The 18030-nt window shown below is 42.6% G+C and overlaps 2 protein-coding genes across 4 annotated transcripts in view; one reads left to right on the forward strand and one right to left on the reverse strand.

The window, feature by feature from the left end:
* The first annotated feature begins 175 nt into the window (after positions 1-175).
* Positions 176-16807, forward strand: polg (polymerase (DNA directed), gamma). 2 transcript variants are annotated; one of them, XM_080438672.1, is made up of 23 exons: positions 176-274; positions 1146-1745; positions 2520-2715; positions 3263-3430; positions 3596-3742; positions 3891-3970; positions 4385-4567; positions 6629-6771; positions 6897-7020; positions 7953-8174; positions 8633-8750; positions 9590-9664; positions 9752-9871; positions 10461-10621; positions 10718-10771; positions 11202-11319; positions 11747-11882; positions 12379-12625; positions 13178-13303; positions 13861-14029; positions 14627-14835; positions 15709-15869; positions 16231-16807. In XM_080438672.1, the coding sequence occupies exons 2-23, from the start codon at positions 1168-1170 to the stop codon at positions 16293-16295; spliced, it is 3600 nt and encodes a 1199-aa protein (XP_080294798.1). In that variant the 5' UTR covers positions 176-274; positions 1146-1167; the 3' UTR covers positions 16296-16807. The 2 variants fall into 2 exon arrangements, with proteins under 2 accessions (XP_080294798.1, XP_080294799.1); XM_080438673.1 differs by having other exon boundaries at positions 9755-9871.
* fanci (FA complementation group I) overlaps positions 15998-18030 on the reverse strand; it is a 19774-nt gene continuing 17741 nt past the window's right edge. For both annotated transcript variants that reach the window (XM_080438671.1, XM_080438670.1), the window contains exons 33-37: positions 17961-18020; positions 17357-17434; positions 17119-17214; positions 16824-16924; positions 15998-16488 (exon numbers count right to left, since the gene is read on the reverse strand). In XM_080438671.1, the coding sequence (XP_080294797.1) occupies positions 16422-16488; positions 16824-16924; positions 17119-17214; positions 17357-17434; positions 17961-18020 (402 nt within the window). In that variant the 3' untranslated portion in view covers positions 15998-16421. The remainder of the gene's footprint in view (positions 16489-16823; positions 16925-17118; positions 17215-17356; positions 17435-17960; positions 18021-18030) is intronic.

Genomic DNA, 18030 nt, shown 5'->3' on the forward strand with positions numbered 1-18030 from the left:
AATAGCAGATCTACAAGCTCACAACGCGTCGTGTTGTGAGCTTGTAGATCGGCTATTTTCAAATAGCCAATGTAGGTTTAAAGTGCTCATGTTCTTTATCCTTATCCTTATGTGGCCTGGCATTTTTTGCTTCTTTTGGGCTTGTTTTCTTGACCTGGTTGCTTATTTCTCGCGCAAAATCTGGCAACACTGAGTTCAGGCAGAAGCATGTTTAGATGGGATGCATGTCTCTGAATGACATGTAATGAAAAACATCACTTAAAATAAACCCCAGGTAAGTTGTGCATTTATCTTTCATCTAGACAAATACTTGTATTGACTTTGATCTTCACCGTTTTCCTTCCCTTGTGTCGTCAGCCTGTCGTGAATTCCATCTGAACCAACTGTGAGTGGTTGTAAACATTACCAGGACAAGGATACAGTGTTTAACATGCTGATAGTATTTACATCTTGTTCAGTGACTTAAGATTGTAGCAATATGTTCCCTATGTCAATACGTGACGTCATTGCAACAGTGAATCTTTGAATATGTATTTTAAATTATGTTATAACATTTTTAACTCAAATCTTTGCTTCTGGGGGGGGGGGTCTCAGGTCTTAATGGGTTCATTTATCTCAGTGGTTCTCAAACCTTTATATTTCAAGGACTCAGTTTGATAGGTATTATAGGCCCCTTACTCCCATTTGATACAACATTTGATACAAATATTTATCTCTGGTATCCCAAACTTCACTGTAAAATCCTCAGTGTTCATTTAAATCTGGTTCCATTTGTACACTCTCTGAGTTACAGACCCTGAAGGATACATTTGGTTTCTAACTAGCAATCAGTTAGCCGGGGATCCCCCTGGTAGCCCCTCAAGGACCCCTGCATGGACCCCACTTTGAGAATGACTGATTTAGCTGGCTAATCTTCTGTTTTGTTATGTTTTGTGAATGCTGTCCTGTTTGTTCCAGTGTAGTAGGGCTGCAATTATCCATTATTTTCTTAGCGATTATTCCAGCGATTAGTTTTTCGATCAATGGAATAATAATCAAGAGGCACATTTTCTTCGCTAATTCTTTTCTTTTTTTATACATCAACAAATCGACAAGAACAATTGTATTTTTTATAGTGCGTTAAAATGATGAACTCCCTATTCCAGTGCCCTAGGTCTTGACGAGGTGATGCTGCATGCGGTACGCTGTCCTCTGCGGAGGACCGTCACTTCAAGACCATGGACGTGGCTCCCCTCCCTCTACTCCACCCAGGCCCACTCTCTCCAGGGCCACCGCGGCTCGCCGGCGGAGACCCGCCTGAACCCCCTCAACATCCAGATGCTGTCGAGGAACCTCCAGGAGCAGATATTCCGGGGACTGGAGCCTGAATACGGGGAGGAGGAGGTGGAGCGAAGTGTCAGACACCTGCAGCATCACCAGCTGTGGGGGAAGGAGGCTTTGCTCCTGCCAGAGGTGGAGCTCAAACTCCCCCACATGTACGGCGACGACATCGACGGGCACTTCCGCGTCCTGGCCGAGAAACAGAGCCTTCCCTACCTGGAGGCCGCCAGCCAGCTGCAGCAGACCCCGCTGCCTCCGATGCCCCAGGAGTGGGCGTGGGAGGTGGGCTGGACGCGCTACGGGCCGGACGGGGAGGGGCGGCGCGTGGATTTCCCAGAGGAGACGGCCCTGATATTTGATGTGGAAGTGTGCATGACGGAGGGACAGTGTCCCACCCTGGCCGCCGCTGTGTCACCTACTGCCTGGTGAGAAAGGAAGAGAATGATCTTAAGATGAATATTATGATGTGTAACTGCTTTAGTACGCAGTAAATCCTGTGTTAATTACGGATATATTTGATGATATGTGTGCTCTCTCAGACTTGCAAACGGATAAATTAAGCTGGAAGGGATATTTTTGTTGGTTAAGCAGAAACGTTTTTTGTTAATAATAATTATTGCTATAGAGTGTTTGTTCATTAACGGGGGGGGGGGGGGGGGTGGGCAGAAAATATCAGGTGCGACACCAATTTAATCAGTTACTGCCCGCATAGAGTACGAAACACTGATGTTGGCCTACAAAGAAACCAAAGGTATATGACACCCCTTTAAGCCTGATCCAACCCTTCTGTACAACCCCTCCCGCTCACTCAGATCAGGTAACACGGGGAAGCTGTCTGAACTCTGAATCTTCCCTAAAACATCCCGGACAACACTCCATATGTCCCAGACTCTTCTCCCTTCCGGCTCCCAAACTGTGAAACAAGCTCCCCATTGCAGTTAGAACTGCAGATTCACTGCAAAATTCCCAATTGTCCACCGTAATGTGAAGACTCACCTTCAGACTCCACCCATAGCCCATAGCACTTGACCTACTGTAACATTGACGATCGTGCAGTCTTATGCAAAGGTTAAAAAGTCATTTAGATTACATTGCATTTTTGCATTTTGGAATAAGTGTAACAGTACACCAAATGGGATGCATAGTATGGATGCATGTGTTGCATGAGAAGAAACGCCTGTGTTTCTCTCACACTCTAGGTACTCATGGTGCAGTAAACGTCTCATTGAGGAGAGGTACTCGTGGTCTAGTCAGCTGTCTATGGCTGACCTCATCCCCCTGGAGACCCCTGTGAACTCAGTCCGCCCGCCAGGGGGTCAGTGGAAGGAGAGGCTGATAGTGGGTCATAACGTCAGTTTTGACCGGTCCTACATCAAGGAGCAGTATCTACTAAAGGTGAAGGTTCACACAGTGTGAATGTTGAAACACGCTTTTTTATTTGTCCGCCGCTCTTCGTTTGTACGTTTCTTCCCTCGCAGTCGTTCCACTCTTTTTCTTATTTTGTTTACGTAATAGCTGCATGATTCACAGACGCAGCTTGGAATGTATCTATGTATGTCTGAAATTACATCTAACTTAAAACTGCAATCCGTAACTTATAAAAGTTCAACATAATTTTAGCCCATCTGTAGAGTATGTTGTTAATAACAATATAACTACATCTGCAGTGATTGGAGGTGGTCTCCCTATTCTTCCACTGGGAAATGTAGACCCTGGTGTCTGTCTGGTAGAACACCTACTGGTTGACAAATAGTGCTGCCTGAAGCTCAAAAGCTCATTGTCTTCCCTGGCCAAGGGGACATTCCATCTAGAAAGAGCGGTAGAAATGTGGTCCCCCCCCGCGTGGGAGAAAAGGGTTTGAATCGCAAGTAGGATCTGAAACTCAATGGATTGCAGCTTTAAGAGAAAATAGGCTATTCATTTTATTTGTGTTTGCCTGCAGGGTTCTAAGGCACGTTTCCTAGACACCATGAGTCTTCACATGGCCATCTCCGGGCTGACCGGGTTCCAGCGCACGCTGTGGATGGCCAACAAGCTTGGCAAGAGGAGGGGCCTCCAGGAAGTCAAGCAGCACATGAAGAAAGTGGGACAGAGGAGGGAGGGTCCAGCGGTCTGTGTCATTTGTCTCAGAAATCAGTAATAACGTTTCCGTTTTCCTGTTTATGCTGGAAATGTTAAGATGTTGAACGAAGGGACTGCTTTGCTTTCCGTTTTAACTGAATCTCATGTGTTTGTGTGGTATGTGTGTCTATATATGTATATAATACATATATAGATTAGCTCCTGGGATTGGGTGGATATTAGTAGCATCAACAACCTTGCAGATGTCCATGCGCTGTATGTGGGCGGGGAGCCACTGCAGAAGGAGGCCAGAGAGACGTTTGTGAAGGGAAGCATGACAGATGTCAGGAACAACTTCCAGGTGAGAGGTTTTTGATCAAACTTCTCTCTGTCAGCAACCAACTGGCAATGCCCTAACAACCTTCACTTGCGTGGTAATTTATCGCTACAACACTATACTACAGTATCGCAGTCCTCCCAATTAATCACATCTTTTCTGCCCTCCACAGGAGCTTATGCAGTATTGCGCCATGGATGTTCAGGCCACTCACCAAGTCTTTTCAGAACAGCTGCCTCTCTTCATGGAAAGGTCAGTGGACCTCCGACTTAATCAATGCACCTTTGACTGCACATACAATCCTCAAGTGTTAATTTCACTTTGAGAGTGTACAAATGTAACCAGAATATTTGTACACACACGTCTAGAGCGGTCCTTCCGGGTAGAATGTCTAGGGGTATCTACACAATATTTAGAACAAAGTGTCCAGAACATTATAATTAGCATTGTCTAGTTTGTCACCCTGTGGATATTTAGAACAAAATAATATATTTCAAATAGTCAATAACAATATCATAACTTGTGTCCTGTTCGTCCAGAAATAAGGTTAATGAATAATACTGCTCCAATGCAAGGCTGCTGGCGTTTATCTACCCGGAAAGACCTTTTTGGTTGTGGTGATGTCATGTGGTCATCAAGTGTTAACCCTGCCCTCCCTCCTATCAGGTGTCCTCATCCGGTGACTTTGGCGGGAATGCTGGAGATGGGCGTCAGCTACCTTCCTGTCAATCAGAGCTGGGGGCGGTACCTGGAGGATTCCCAGGACACTTACGAAGAACTCCAGAGAGAGATGAAGAAATCTCTGATGATCCTGGCCGACGACGCCTGCCAACTGCTGCAGGACGACAGGTGACAAATGGCTACTACGTTGTCACTGCAGTGTCACCAGGGGTGCAACGGTTAATCCAACTAATCCATTTAATCCATTATAAAAAACTAATCGATTTGGGGATTTTTTCACAGAAAAAGAAATATCAAAAATAGCAGATCTACAAGCTCACAACGCGTCTTGTGCCACGTTGTGAGCTTATAGATCTGCAATTTTTGATATTTCGTTTTCGTTTGTGCGAAACTGTTGTCAGACTAATCAGTTTAGTCGATAAAAAAACATTGATTCAATGTTTTTGATACACAGTATATATAAAAACACGCCTTCTCGATTACCGGTATTCGATTAATCACAGTAATCGATAGAATAATCACTATGAAATAATCGATAGAATAATCACTATGAAATAGTTGATATTTGCAGCTCTAATTGTCCCTGCATTGTCACTGCAGTGTGACTGCAGTCTCACTGCATCATAACTGCATTACCACTGCTGCTTTCTGGAGGTAATTGGCAGAAAGCAATCGGAGGGCTTCTAGCTGTTGCACATTAAAACTGATACAGCCTACTGAGGTAACAGTATTTACTTCAGTTGTATTATATCATCACTGTCGGGCAGAATTTAACCTTTTATATGTTGTATGCTATACAGTATATCGTTGCTGTCCGGCAGGAACCAGCTAACTCCATCTTTCTGCTTTTGCATTTTTTCCCCATAAATCAGTGCTATTGAACACCCTTTACGTCTGTGTGTTGGTAATATTGAACAAATGAAAAGTATTAGCTTACTCATGTCTCTACATTAAGACCAGATTTTATTTGAATTCAGTTATTTTAATGGAATTTCCTTTATTTTCTCTGATTGACCATATTGAATAAGGTGCACGTTGAATTTGTCCCATTAATGGACCTTTTGTTCTCCGGTTTTGAAGATGTGACCAAGTGTATGGATTATACGTATGCATAGTAGTCAATAAGTGACCAAGTAGAGAGACAGTTTCCTCCCCTTATATGTTTGTATTTGTATGTTTTGTATGTTCGGTTTGTTTGTTAGTAATGTGCTAATCTTTTCTTTTTTGTGTATGTTTGTTTTCATGTTCTGAAAAATGAAAAAAAAAAGAGGAAAAAAAAAAGTGCTTCTGACAAAAGCAGCTAACTCCATTGGATCCTCAAACTTTCTGCTAAACCAGCTAACTCCAGCCTCCAGGCTCCACCCCCTTTTGACCTCCAACCTCATTGTGAGCTTGGTGGTCCAATTAGCTGTTCTTATCAATGATGAACAAAACCTCCTAACTCCATTTTTGTTTTGTTTTTTTCATTTCCTGAAAAATGAACATTTTGGAGTTAGCTGGTTCCTGCCGGACAGCAGAGATATGTTATATGCTCACACAACATGTGGCTATGAGGCATGTTGTGTGAGCTATTTTCGAAAACTAGAGCTCACATCTAGAGTTCTGGCAGGCAGGCGTAGACTCTGTATATGGAGATCTCTGTATCTGTCAGTCCATGTCCCATTTATGCACATATATGGAGATCCCTGATGTCATCAGTATATGCCCATAGATGGGCATGCCCCCTTTTGTGCCCATATATGGAGCTAACTGATTTGTTTGGTGATGCCATATCACACATTGAGGTTAGACAACAAACTCCATATTTGGGCGTAGCTGCATTAGGAACTCCTTATATGGTTATGGCTGAGTCACAGTAACATGAGCCTGACGACCTGGTCCGCATGCCTGCCCACCGGCCAGTCCTCCCTTAACCCAATTTTAATGCAGGATTATTGAAATCTTATTTGCCTGGCTATAATGACATGCCCAAAAACAGGTTGAACGTGCTTAAGTCTGTCGGTGGTTTTTATAAATATTTAACCAATGAAATGTGTTAACAAGAGCTTATAACTAAATAATAACTACGTTGGATCCAATGGAACGCACAGGTTATTTTTTTCATTTCATGAAAAGTAACAGTTTTGCACATACCTGTACATGGTATCCGCCTGACAGCAACGATATGTGTGTCGAGGAAAAGGTTTAGTCAATATTTTAAGGTAACAGGCTTAATTCTATTTATGTAAGGTACAAAGAAGACCCCTGGCTTTGGGATCTTGAATGGGACGTACAGGACTTCAAGCAGAAGAAAGTGACCCTCACCAAGAAGCAACGCGCCCAAAAAGAGGCTGAGGCATCAGCCTGCACGCCTCTTCCAGAATATGAGGAAGGTACGAGTTCAGAACTTTGTACCAGCCTGTTCTTCTGAGTAACATCCTCATGCGAATGACGTCGACCTCCATGTAAATTACAAACAAATGCATAAGAAACAAGGTTTTTCTTTGTGTTCCTTAAGACTCGGGTCCACCTTCTGAAGAGGAGATGGCAGGCCCCTGCCCCCACAGGGCAGCTCTGGAGAGGCTGAAGGAGACTGTGAACCAGCTGCCCAAGAGAAGGCAACACCTGCCTGGTCATCCCGGGTAAAGCTCTCTGCCAATCACCCCCAGGAGTCTTCCTGTGGCATTTGATCTAGTTCAGCCCTTCCCAACCAATGGGCTGGGGCCCCAAAACACTAAGATTGTATTGATAATATGAAAATAATATAAACACTTTAATGTATTCTTTCTTGAAAACCTTTCAAAATGAGTTTTCAGCGTGATACTGATAAATAGGAGCTTACAGTTATTAATAGTACACAGTGAAGAGAGACCGGAAACGGGGAGAGAGAGTGACATGCACCAAAGGTCTGCCGGTGCTGGGAATCGAACCTGGGACTCGCAGTCAGGCATCAAAGCCTATGTGGTATGCACCGTAACCACTCGGCTATTTGCATCCCCCACAATTTATTTATTGATTAAAATAAACAATCTGACCACTTGGACCATAACATTTTGAGATTTTCAAGTGGGGCATGATCCAGAAAAGGTTGGGAACCACTGATCTAGTTCCTTTCTAACAGCATCAGTGCTGCGTAATATGGCATATAAGTCACATGACATTAATTCTTTGTCCAAAGATTTGATAGGATTTGATGTCAACATCCTTCACCGTACATGAACCCTACAGTATATAGAGGCACTGTTCTGGGCATGTTATAATAGGCCAACATTTGGTGAAAATAGGTGAATAGTCGGCGAAAACACAACGTGTTGTGTTAACTACTCATTTCAACAACATCTATCATGTTTGTATTTACTGATATTTACTGGTATACTGGTATTCGCTGAAATTGGAGTATTATTTTCCCTCGCTCTGTTAAAAGATACAGTAAAGATAGGAATACTGTATTTTTGACGTCGCAAGTTTTAAAAATGGATACAAATATTTCATTTTGCCCCAACTGTACCTCATATTTTCTTTCTGTCCAAAACCTCACCCCCCCCTCCCTCTTTTGTCATGGTGCTGCCATCAGGTGGTATCGTAAGCTGTGTGAGAGGATGTCTGCGAACAGCTGGTCACCTGGAGCCAGCTTGATCAGTCTGCAGATGAGAGTGACCCCTAAACTGATGGGTCTCACATGGGACGGGTTCCCCCTGCAATACTCAGAGAAGCACGGCTGGGGCTACCTGGTCCCTGGACGAAGGGACAACCTGGACTCCCAGAGCCACAACCCAGGGCCTGTGTGTCCGCACAGGTACCGGATAAAAAAAAGAAGAAGTGTTAAATAGCTCTATATTCCGAAGTAATCATTAATGTTTAGTGTTTGTTCAGTAACAGCCAGGGGTCTTCCTGTCTCTCCAGCTCTTTGGTCAACAGAAAATACATTTTCAGGTCAGGATACTACATTTAATTCAATCAGGAGAGAGAACTTAGATGGGATAAATAAGTGACATTGGAAGTGATGCAGACAAAATTGGAATTGGAACACTATAGAATTGAAGCTGAGAAATGGGTTCTCTCTCCTGATTGGATGGAATAATAAAAACATTTTTTATTAAAGAACTGGAGAGACAGGGAGACACCTGTTACTGAACAAACACTATAGCAGTGACTACTAGCAGCTATATTATATAGAACTTTTTAACATAAATCTAAAATAAACACCTAGGAGTTACAGTGTATGTAAACTTGAAATACTGTCGTGTCCCACAGAGTAATTGAGAGCCTGTACAGAGATTACTGTGAGGAGAGGGGCAAAGAGAAGCCTGCGGTCTTGGACAACGACCTCACAGAGGAGCTCATGTTGACAGACAGCGCAGTGTGGCAGACGGTACAGTACAGGAGAGATTGTTTAAAGCTCTACTATGTAACTTTCCTCTTCTACTCTGGATTTGAACCCGGTTTCCTGTGCAATTGCTGAACTTTTCCCCATTGAGCTAATAGAGCCTGCCTGCTTGCTCAGGGGATACATTTAATCTTGACCTTCAGGTCAAAATTCCTGTCAGATCCTGTGTCTAGGTGAAACACAACATTTGACACGATCTAAATGTCTCTATAGACGAGCAGGGAGTCAAAATACAACACCTCCAATTGTGTAAGTTATATTGTATTAACATACTCTACCATACAGATTGGACAAAATTGAAATTTATTCATTAAAAAAAAGTTACATAGTGCCGCTTTAAGTAGTGGAACAGGAGAGGCAGTGTATTAGTGCTAAATAGCACCGCCGTGATCGCAGGCTACCGGCCACAGGGCAAGTGCAGTAAATCAGCGAAGCTGTGATCCAATTTACACACGACCTCGTGTTCCATTACGTTTATACATCAGCTTTTATACCTCTCTGATTCGATATTGTCAATTAAAAACACTTGAGATATCTGGTTTCATTCAGCTCAATTTGCGTTGCTAAGCAACTCTTAGCCGTGACGTTGTAGCAAATATAACATGGCAATCATAGTGCTTGATGAGAAAATATGTACCTCATTGTTATGGCATTAATTCTTAAGAGGCAATCTTAACCATAGTGTCCCCTTACTCCCCTAGTGGTGGGGGCATGTAAAACGTCTAAAGCCAGCGTTCATTGACCTGCACTTGGAAGTGACAAATTTGTGTTGGTTAGTGTTGTGTGTGTGAAAAAGAGTTATCATTTCATAAATTCATCTTTAGGTCGAGGAGTTGAGCCGCCTGGAGAGTATGGCGGAGGAGGACGGAGCTATATTGATGAAAACTAAGAACAATGCGGTGAGAAAGACTTACGGTATCTTATTACATAGATAATAATATTATTACTTGGAGGTGTGCGTATTATTATTTTGTATTCTTCATCAGCAGAAGTCCCAAGATCTGGATGATCTTCCGGAGGAGAAGAAGTGCTCGTATCACCATGGAAACGGCCCTTACAATGACGTTGATATTCCTGGCTGCTGGTTTTTCAAACTTCCTCATAAGGTGCGTGCTGCGTGCATTTTTCTTTGTATGTTTTATTACATATTAACAATGTCCTACCTAAATACACAGTAAAAGGCTCAGTGTTAATTTACCCATTTGTAACTCTGATTGTGTACAGATGTAACCCAAAGCTTGTTGCATTTGTTCACTCATAGTTAACAGTAACACACACTCACCTTGATTGCATGAAATACAAATCACCTGCTGCTAGTCTCTCAAGCCAGACAACTAATCCACAATCTTCGAATGCTACATAGAGTTAAAGGTGCAAAAAGGAAGTTGTCATCGTTCGTCATTTCCGTTCACAAAAATGCATTTTGAAATATCTTTTGAATATATTTCTGAATTTCCATTTCTGCTAAGCAGCAACGTACTGTAGATATGCTTCGACTGCTTGGATTCACAGTAGGACATATTATTTACATGACTGCAAATAACAAAACGGAACTGGGGGGAGGCAGACGTCCGCTTCACAGCTTTGAATGTTTTCAGAGCTTCCGATGTACAGACTGTATTGGTGGAAGCATTTGAAAACTGTGTGTCTGTCTTGAGAGACTAATGGCCCACTAACGGAACATTTGTGTGGCAGGACGGTAATGACAACAACGTAGGCAGTCCTTTCTCCAAGGACTTCTTAGCGAAGATGGAGGACGGTACGTTGAGAGCAGGGAGGGGTGAAACCAACTCCACACGCGCTCTGGAGATCAACAAGATGATCTCCTTCTGGAGGAACGCCCATAAACGCATCAGGTAGCCAGTAGATTTCAATGTCAATGTTATACTGATAATCATCATAGTGTTATTCCCGTTTATGAACGAAATTAATTCTTGTCTTGTTTCTGTCAGCTCTCAGAAGGTGGTGTGGCTGAGAAAGGGAGAGCTTCCTCGCATTGTCAGCAGGTCTGGACCACCATCAGCTCCTTATTTCTCTGAATACACACCTGAACCTGCTGCTGACTTATGTACTGTATACTATGTCACGTTAAATGTAGGAAAACAGGACAGTTTTGAGCAGAACCAGATTTGTCCCTTACAAAATCGTTGGAAAAATTAAGCCTTTATTTGAAAGTCATAGTGGAGGGAGAAAGGAAATGGCAGAAGCGAGATTGGGAAGGACATGCAGCAAGGACTAAGCCACCATGGCGCTCTGGATAAATGGATTCTATCATTCTTCGGAACAAGAGAGAACTGTTTAACAAGAAGTTAGATACTTCTCTTGTTGGCAAAAGTCAATACAGTTTTACAATTTTCCTACATTTACCGTAATATATGCATACGAGAGTATCATTTTACAACCGTTTAGACTTAAAATTCTGTTCATGTCTTACAGGAATGAAGAGTTTGATGAGGAGGGTCAGTACGGTGCCATATTACCCCAGGTGATCACTGCAGGAACGGTGACACGTAGAGCTGTGGAGCCAACATGGCTGACTGCCAGTAACGCGCGGGTAGGAGACAAGGGCAACACGCACAACACACACACACACACACAAAATAACATGTTAATAACATGTTTGGAAACAGATTAGCCTCTAGCTAAATCTGGCATGTTTACAAAAAATCATGTACAGATGATTAATTTCACGTTCATGTATTGAATGTTCATTCCTAATAAACAAATAAAGTGATGTAAAGTTAAACCTGGCATCCACATTTTGGCTATGTCACTATATCGAAACAATTTTGGATTATTATTTTTAAAAAAAATTGTGGTTGTGCAGTTAATATACCTGGCAGCATCACTAATTATTCTGCTAATTAAAGGACAGTTCCTAAGCTACTACAACATTGTTCTGTGTTGTATTTAACTGACAATAACAAATCAATTTCTTTTAAAATATGTAAAGTGTTTTGTTGTTCTCTTGCCCCGTGCAGCGGGACAGAGTGGGCAGCGAGCTCAAGGCGATGATACAGGTGCCTCCTGGCTACCACCTGGTGGGAGCAGATGTTGACTCACAGGAGTTGTGGATTGCTGCTGTGCTTGGAGAAGCCCACTTCGCTGGCATGCATGGTGAGACTCTTGTATACTCTTCCCTGTTCGCTGCAAATGAAAGCTCTCAGTAACTTTATTGTCACATCATAACGATTACAGGTTAAAAGAGTGGGTGGAATTAGTTTTTGTTATAACTCTCAACATTGGAAGGGTTAGAATAGGGAAATAGAGAACAGAGAAGAAAAGAACTCCCTTGATATAGCTGAATGGGTAGAGAGGCCGTCTGGGAATCAGAAAGTCACCGTTTCGGGTGGGAACCCATATTATACCATCTCTTGAGCATGATATCAACTGTAAGTACAAACATCCCAACTGATAGTGTTAGTGCTGCTGCAGCAGAGAGTTATCAGGTTTGATAAAGATTGTGGATTATTATAATTTTTTTTAGCATTTTGTGTTTTTCCATGTCAGAGATCACTGCCATCGTAAGAAAGCCCTACCCGGTTTTTAGACAGTACTGTGTATATATATATATATATATATCTCATATATATATCTCCATGGTGTGCTCAAGGTTGCACGGCCTTTGGCTGGATGACCCTGCAGGGAAAGAAGAGCCAGGGCACCGACCTGCACAGCCGCACCGCCGACACCGTGGGCATCAGCCGAGAGCACGCCAAGGTGTTCAACTACGGACGCATCTACGGAGCCGGCCAGCCCTTTGCCGAGAGGCTGCTGATGCAGTTCAACCACCGTCTCAGCCAGCCAGAGGCTGCCAGCAAGGCCAAGCAGATGTATGCACTCACCAAGGGCATACGCAGGTACACCAATCCATCTTCATAGGTCTACAACTCTACACAATTAGACAATATATACGGTATGTAGATGCCGCATTGGCCACTGGATCGTACATCAACGGTACCACACTACTCCATTGCGAGAAATATGCCAGAGTCGTATACAAGTACCTGGAGACAGATTTTGTTTCTGTTTTATAACCAGTATTACTGTTACTGTCTATATAATAAAATAAATTTTGTTATGAAAACCCAATATATTTTGTTATGAAAACCCACATCTATAATTAACATTTTCAACAACCAAGTATCCTGTATAATAATTTGTAATAAACCAAACTTGAAAGCCGGTTGAAAATTCTGCGAGTTCTGATGATTTTAATTGTGTGAGACCTCATTGGACATACACGCAATGGGAGCCGCGGCTTTCCTGGAACAATATGGTGGCCGCATTGACGCTTCGCTCCAAAAGACATCAGCGGCAAATGCGTTTCCTGGGAGTTTGGAACAGACTTGAGTCCTACTGGCATAATGTGTATGTGTGTAATGTGTATGTATGTGGTTGACTTTTTTTAGATACCGTCTCTCAGAGGAGGGGGAGTGGCTGGTGAACAAGCTGGGTGAGGAGGTGGAAAGGGAGGAGAATGGAAGCGTCTCCCTGGAGGAGCTGCGTAGGATCTCCAAGCTGGCTGCCGCCCAGAGGTGAAGAACTCAACTTAACCACTTAAAGGAGTAGTTCACCCAAAGAATTACGTCGTTTTCTATCAATTACACACCCCATGAAGCATTGAATTCATGGAGATAAAAAAAAAAATTAAGCCAATACTTTGATGACCGGCGGAAAGATGCTATAATGTATCCGGTAGGAGACTCAAAGAGTCTCCTTTGAGTTTCCTACCGGTCATAAAATTATTGGCTTAGGAATGCGACAAAAACTAAAAAATAGCCATGAATTCAATGCTTCATGGGGTGAGTAATTGATAGAAAATAAGAAATCTTTTGGGTGAACTACTCCTTTAAGCCCTACATACATTGTATGACACATAGTGAAAATATCACTAAAATGTCACATTGTGATGCTTTATGAGCTTGTAAATCTATTTTCACTATTTTAGAAGAGGGGAGAAAAAAAATTATTATTTTATTTAACATTTGCCCAAAATAGGGACACCAGGATTAATGTGGTTGTGGTTAACTTATCCTCAACACCTCCAGCATCACTTCCTCTCATCCACATGGTGTGTCTGTCGCCCCCACAGCTCTAAGCGGAGGAGGTGGGACATGGTGGAGAGGCGCCTGTGGGCTGGAGGAACGGAGTCACATATGTTCAACAAACTGGAGAGCATTGCCCATTCAGCCCAGCCCGCCACTCCTGTCCTGGGCTGCAGGATCAGCAGAGCTCTGGAGCCCAAGGCTGTGGGGGATGAGGTGAGGACACACCAATCTGTTTACTGTACCTTTGTGCTATTTACTGTAACATCTACACTGTTAAAGATTTTGGGATCCACATGGGAAAATAGAAATGTTGGAAAGGGATCATTTACTTGCATACTGTAGGAGTGTAGTCGCTACACAGTGGAACAGCCTGGATACCTGTGTCAAACTGACAACAACCTTTTAAGCAGCAGACAAAAGCTTGGCTATTAGTAAAGGTTGAATGTTTAGGGGTAGATTTTGTATGTTACTGTCATTTTGTACTGTAACCACAGTGAAAATAAGTCTTAGGATTGTGTTCATCCTCGAACTGCTGTAACCTTGTGCTTTTCTTAGCATTTCAAATAAACTAAACGGCAGGGATCCAATGTGAATTTCTGATTTCATGTGGCCAGCCTGTGAGCGTTTTGAGCCAGGAATGTGAGAGCTAGGAATGAGTTTTAGATGCTAATTTCCATCCGTTTCCAACAATGAAATAAAGATTTTCACTTTCATTCATCGTAATCGAGGCAAAAGTAAAAAATAATCATATCGCCCTGCCCTATTGTCAGCGTAGCTGGTTTGTTGATGTGTTTTTTTGTTGTCTGTCAGTTTATCACCAGCAGGGTGAACTGGGTGGTGCAGAGCTCAGCGGTGGACTACCTCCATCTCATGCTGGTGGCCATGAGGTGGCTGTTAGAGGAACACGACATCGACGGGCGTTTCTGCATCAGCATTCATGATGAGGTGCGCTACCTGGTCCGCAGTGAGGACCGCTACCGAGCAGCACTGGCGCTCCAGATCACCAACCTGTTAACACGGTCAGTTGTGGTTTACAGCACTGGTCCTCAATGTGGGGGTCCAGGGAACTCCAGTGGTCCTTGAGGGACCCCCAGTGGTCCTTAGTAAGGCATTCCAGTAAGTCAGTCCCCGGCTAAATGATTGTGTACTGAGTTAAACACTGAGGATTTTACCATGTCAGATTGGGTTCCAGAGATCAAACTCATATCAAATGAGGGGCCTGTGGCCTAATGCATTGGTTCTCAAAGTGGGGTCAGGGGACCCCCAGGGGTCCTTGAGGGAGTTCCAGGGGGTCCCCAGCTAAATGATAGATAGTTAGAAACCAAATTGACCCGTATGTGTCTGTAACTCTGAGAGTGTACAAATGGAACCAAATGGACCCTAACCCATTTGTACACTCTCAGAGTTACATTAACATTGATTTTACAATATAAATTGGGGTCCCAGAGATAGAAATGTCCGTAACCGAATGCATGTCAAACTTGGGGGTCCTTGAAATTAAAATGGTTGAAAATCACTGCTAGAGCCGTAAAAATCTTCTCTTATGGGCTTATGGACTTATTAGCCCACGGACCCCCATTTCAAAAGATATGCCAGATCTTTTGAAATGGGGGTCCGCGGGCTAATAAGTGTCAATTTGGGGGTCCTTGACATGAAAAAGTTTGAGAACCACTGGCCTAATGCATATCAAACTGGGGGTCCTTGAAATGATCAATTTGCAGCACCCTGCCACATCTTTCACTATGAACATACTCATTTGATCTAGTTGGTTAGGTAGAAATCTGGGAACCCATTGGCAAGAAAAATAAAAAGCTTTTGCTGCTGAATCTGTCTTGAGAGATTGGGTACTGGGTAGGTAGTGACCTGTCCTTTTGTCCTTTTGTCCTTGACAGATGTATGTTTGCCCATGCGCTGGACATGAAGGACCTGCCTCAGTCAGTAGCGTTCTTCAGCGCTGTGGACATTGACCGGTGTCTCAGGAAGGAGGTGACCATGGACTGTTCAACCCCCTCCAACCCTACAGGTCTGGAGCGCAGATACGGCATTCCACAGGGTGAGTCAGCTACACCAGTGGGTCCTAACTTCGTTTTAAATGGCTTCTTAACACCAGACAACTGGTGCTAGTTTTGATTGTGACATTATGCAATTACAACATCAAAGACATGAACACAATTCAATTGATATGGTCTCATAAAAGATTTACTATTTTCTTTTTACATGTGTGCAAAACATTAGGCCATTTTTATAACAGAACATGAATTACAATTACACACAACAACCACAACTTAATGTACAAACTTATGTAACATTCTTGAATATAAGAATAACATTAGAACAGGAATACAAACGTATGCATATTCTGTAAGAGAGTAGTGTATTATCATGTCAGATAATATCTGAAAATTATTCCACAGGTGAAGCCTTGGACATATACCAGATCCTTGACATCACTAAAGGCTCTCTAGCTAAGGGAAGATAACAACAGGTTTATGCACACAAGGCTCGTGAGGAGGACATTCCTCAAACTCCACGTCAGAGAGGCACTTCAGCGGCTGCCTTCATTCAGAAAACCAAGGGGTACAGCCATGGAGCAGAGGGCTTCAGCTCAAGATTTCCTCTTCCTCTTGGTTTTGGGTTCCTGGGTCTGCTCAGGCTCCTCAGAAACTGTGTTCTGAAAGGACAGGATGCAGAGGAACATTACGGAGTGATATTACACTTGACTGACAGTGATTTTTTATTTTTCATTTTGAAAACACTGAAGTATTCTGAGAGCAAAGTAAGTTCAATAAACGAGATGGTTATAGCCACATATTATGGACAGGACACGGTTGCATTCAAATGTACTGAAAGTGTTTTTCTGTTCGTTTTTTACATTCATAGAAGACGGTACCTTCAAATGTGGGTAAAGTGTCTTTATACATGCATAGAACACAAATCAAATTATGTTTTTTACATGCATGGGGGGAAAAGGATGACTTTAAAGGGCAAAAATATTACCTGAGTAGTATCCTGGCTGCCGTCCTGTTCCTGCAGGGCAGCGTCTAAAGTAGCAACGTTGATGCGGAAATCTCTGGAGGTGCTGAGCTTCATGTACTGCATCAGTTTGACCTACAAACCATTCATAGAGCCAGTTTTACTCAAGTTTATAACTTGAAGAGCCATACCTCATTGCCCATGTTTCCCTCTACACCAAATCTCTTCGCTGATCTACAAGCTCATTACATAAGCTATTTTTGAAGAATGTTTGCCTATTATGACATACCCAGAATAAGTACGCCAGGGTTCATGTTCAGTTCACATACCTTGGACTTCTTTGAGAGCGTGATGAGGAATTTCTCATACTGTTCAATGCTGAAGATCAGGTTAGGAATGGCTCTTGTCTCACGCATTAGCTTGGCCTTCGGGGAGAGATGAGGAAAGATAGCGTGGATAATAAAATAAGCCATCAAAATGTGAAGTCCAAAGATGGAGATGTCATTGTATTTTTGGGTTCATATCACATGAAAAATGTGTGAATATTAAAAACGGGTCAACTCTTACAGAAGCTGCAATGTTGGTGTCATCTCTTCTCTTTTTTTTCTTCTTGTCATCTGTACCTCCAGCATTCAACTCTCCGCTCTGGAAGAAAAACATTTTGTTAACCCCCTGAAACTAGCAAATCTACAAGCACACATGTTGTGAGCTTGTACATTTTTTGACAATTGGTAACACAAATGTTTTATGGGGCGCCGCTGGCACATAATCTTTTCATAAGGGGGTCCGTGGGTAAATACATACACATTTGGGGGCAGTGGTGTAAAGTAACTAAAGTACATGTACTCAAGTACAGTACAATTGAGGTAAACAATTGAGGTATTTTTACTTCAGTATTTACAATTTTCAATACTTTTACTTCTCACACTACAATTTTATGAAAACTTTAGTTACTTTGTAGATTTTGATTATTACAAAACACACTAGCCATCTCAGCCCTATATATATATATATATATATATATATATATATATATTGGCCATTTGAAAATAGCAGATCTACAATACAGTACAGTAATAAAACGTGCGAATATCTAACATTACTGTTTGGGGGTCCTTGACATGAAAATGTATAACCACTGCTTTAAATAATAAAGGCAGGCATACAGTACCTGCACGTAAGTGATGAAGGTATAACACTGAGGTGTGAGGCGGGTCCCAGACAGTTTGACCTGGACAGAA

This window comes from Gymnoscopelus braueri (genome assembly GCF_963280865.1).
Source record: "Gymnoscopelus braueri genome assembly, chromosome: 9".
Taxonomy (NCBI): Eukaryota; Metazoa; Chordata; class Actinopteri; order Myctophiformes; family Myctophidae; genus Gymnoscopelus; species Gymnoscopelus braueri.

Excerpts from the sequence above, each read along its gene's own strand:
- polg (XM_080438672.1), top strand. The coding sequence starts at position 1,168 with ATGCTGCATGCGGTACGCTGTCCTCTGCGGAGGACCGTCACTTCAAGA. Across the intron at positions 9,665-9,751 it reads TGAAAACTAAGAACAATGCG|CAGAAGTCCCAAGATCTGGA; the intron begins GTGAGAAAGACT and ends ATTCTTCATCAG. Across the intron at positions 10,772-11,201 it reads CTTCCTCGCATTGTCAGCAG|GAATGAAGAGTTTGATGAGG; the intron begins GTCTGGACCACC and ends CATGTCTTACAG.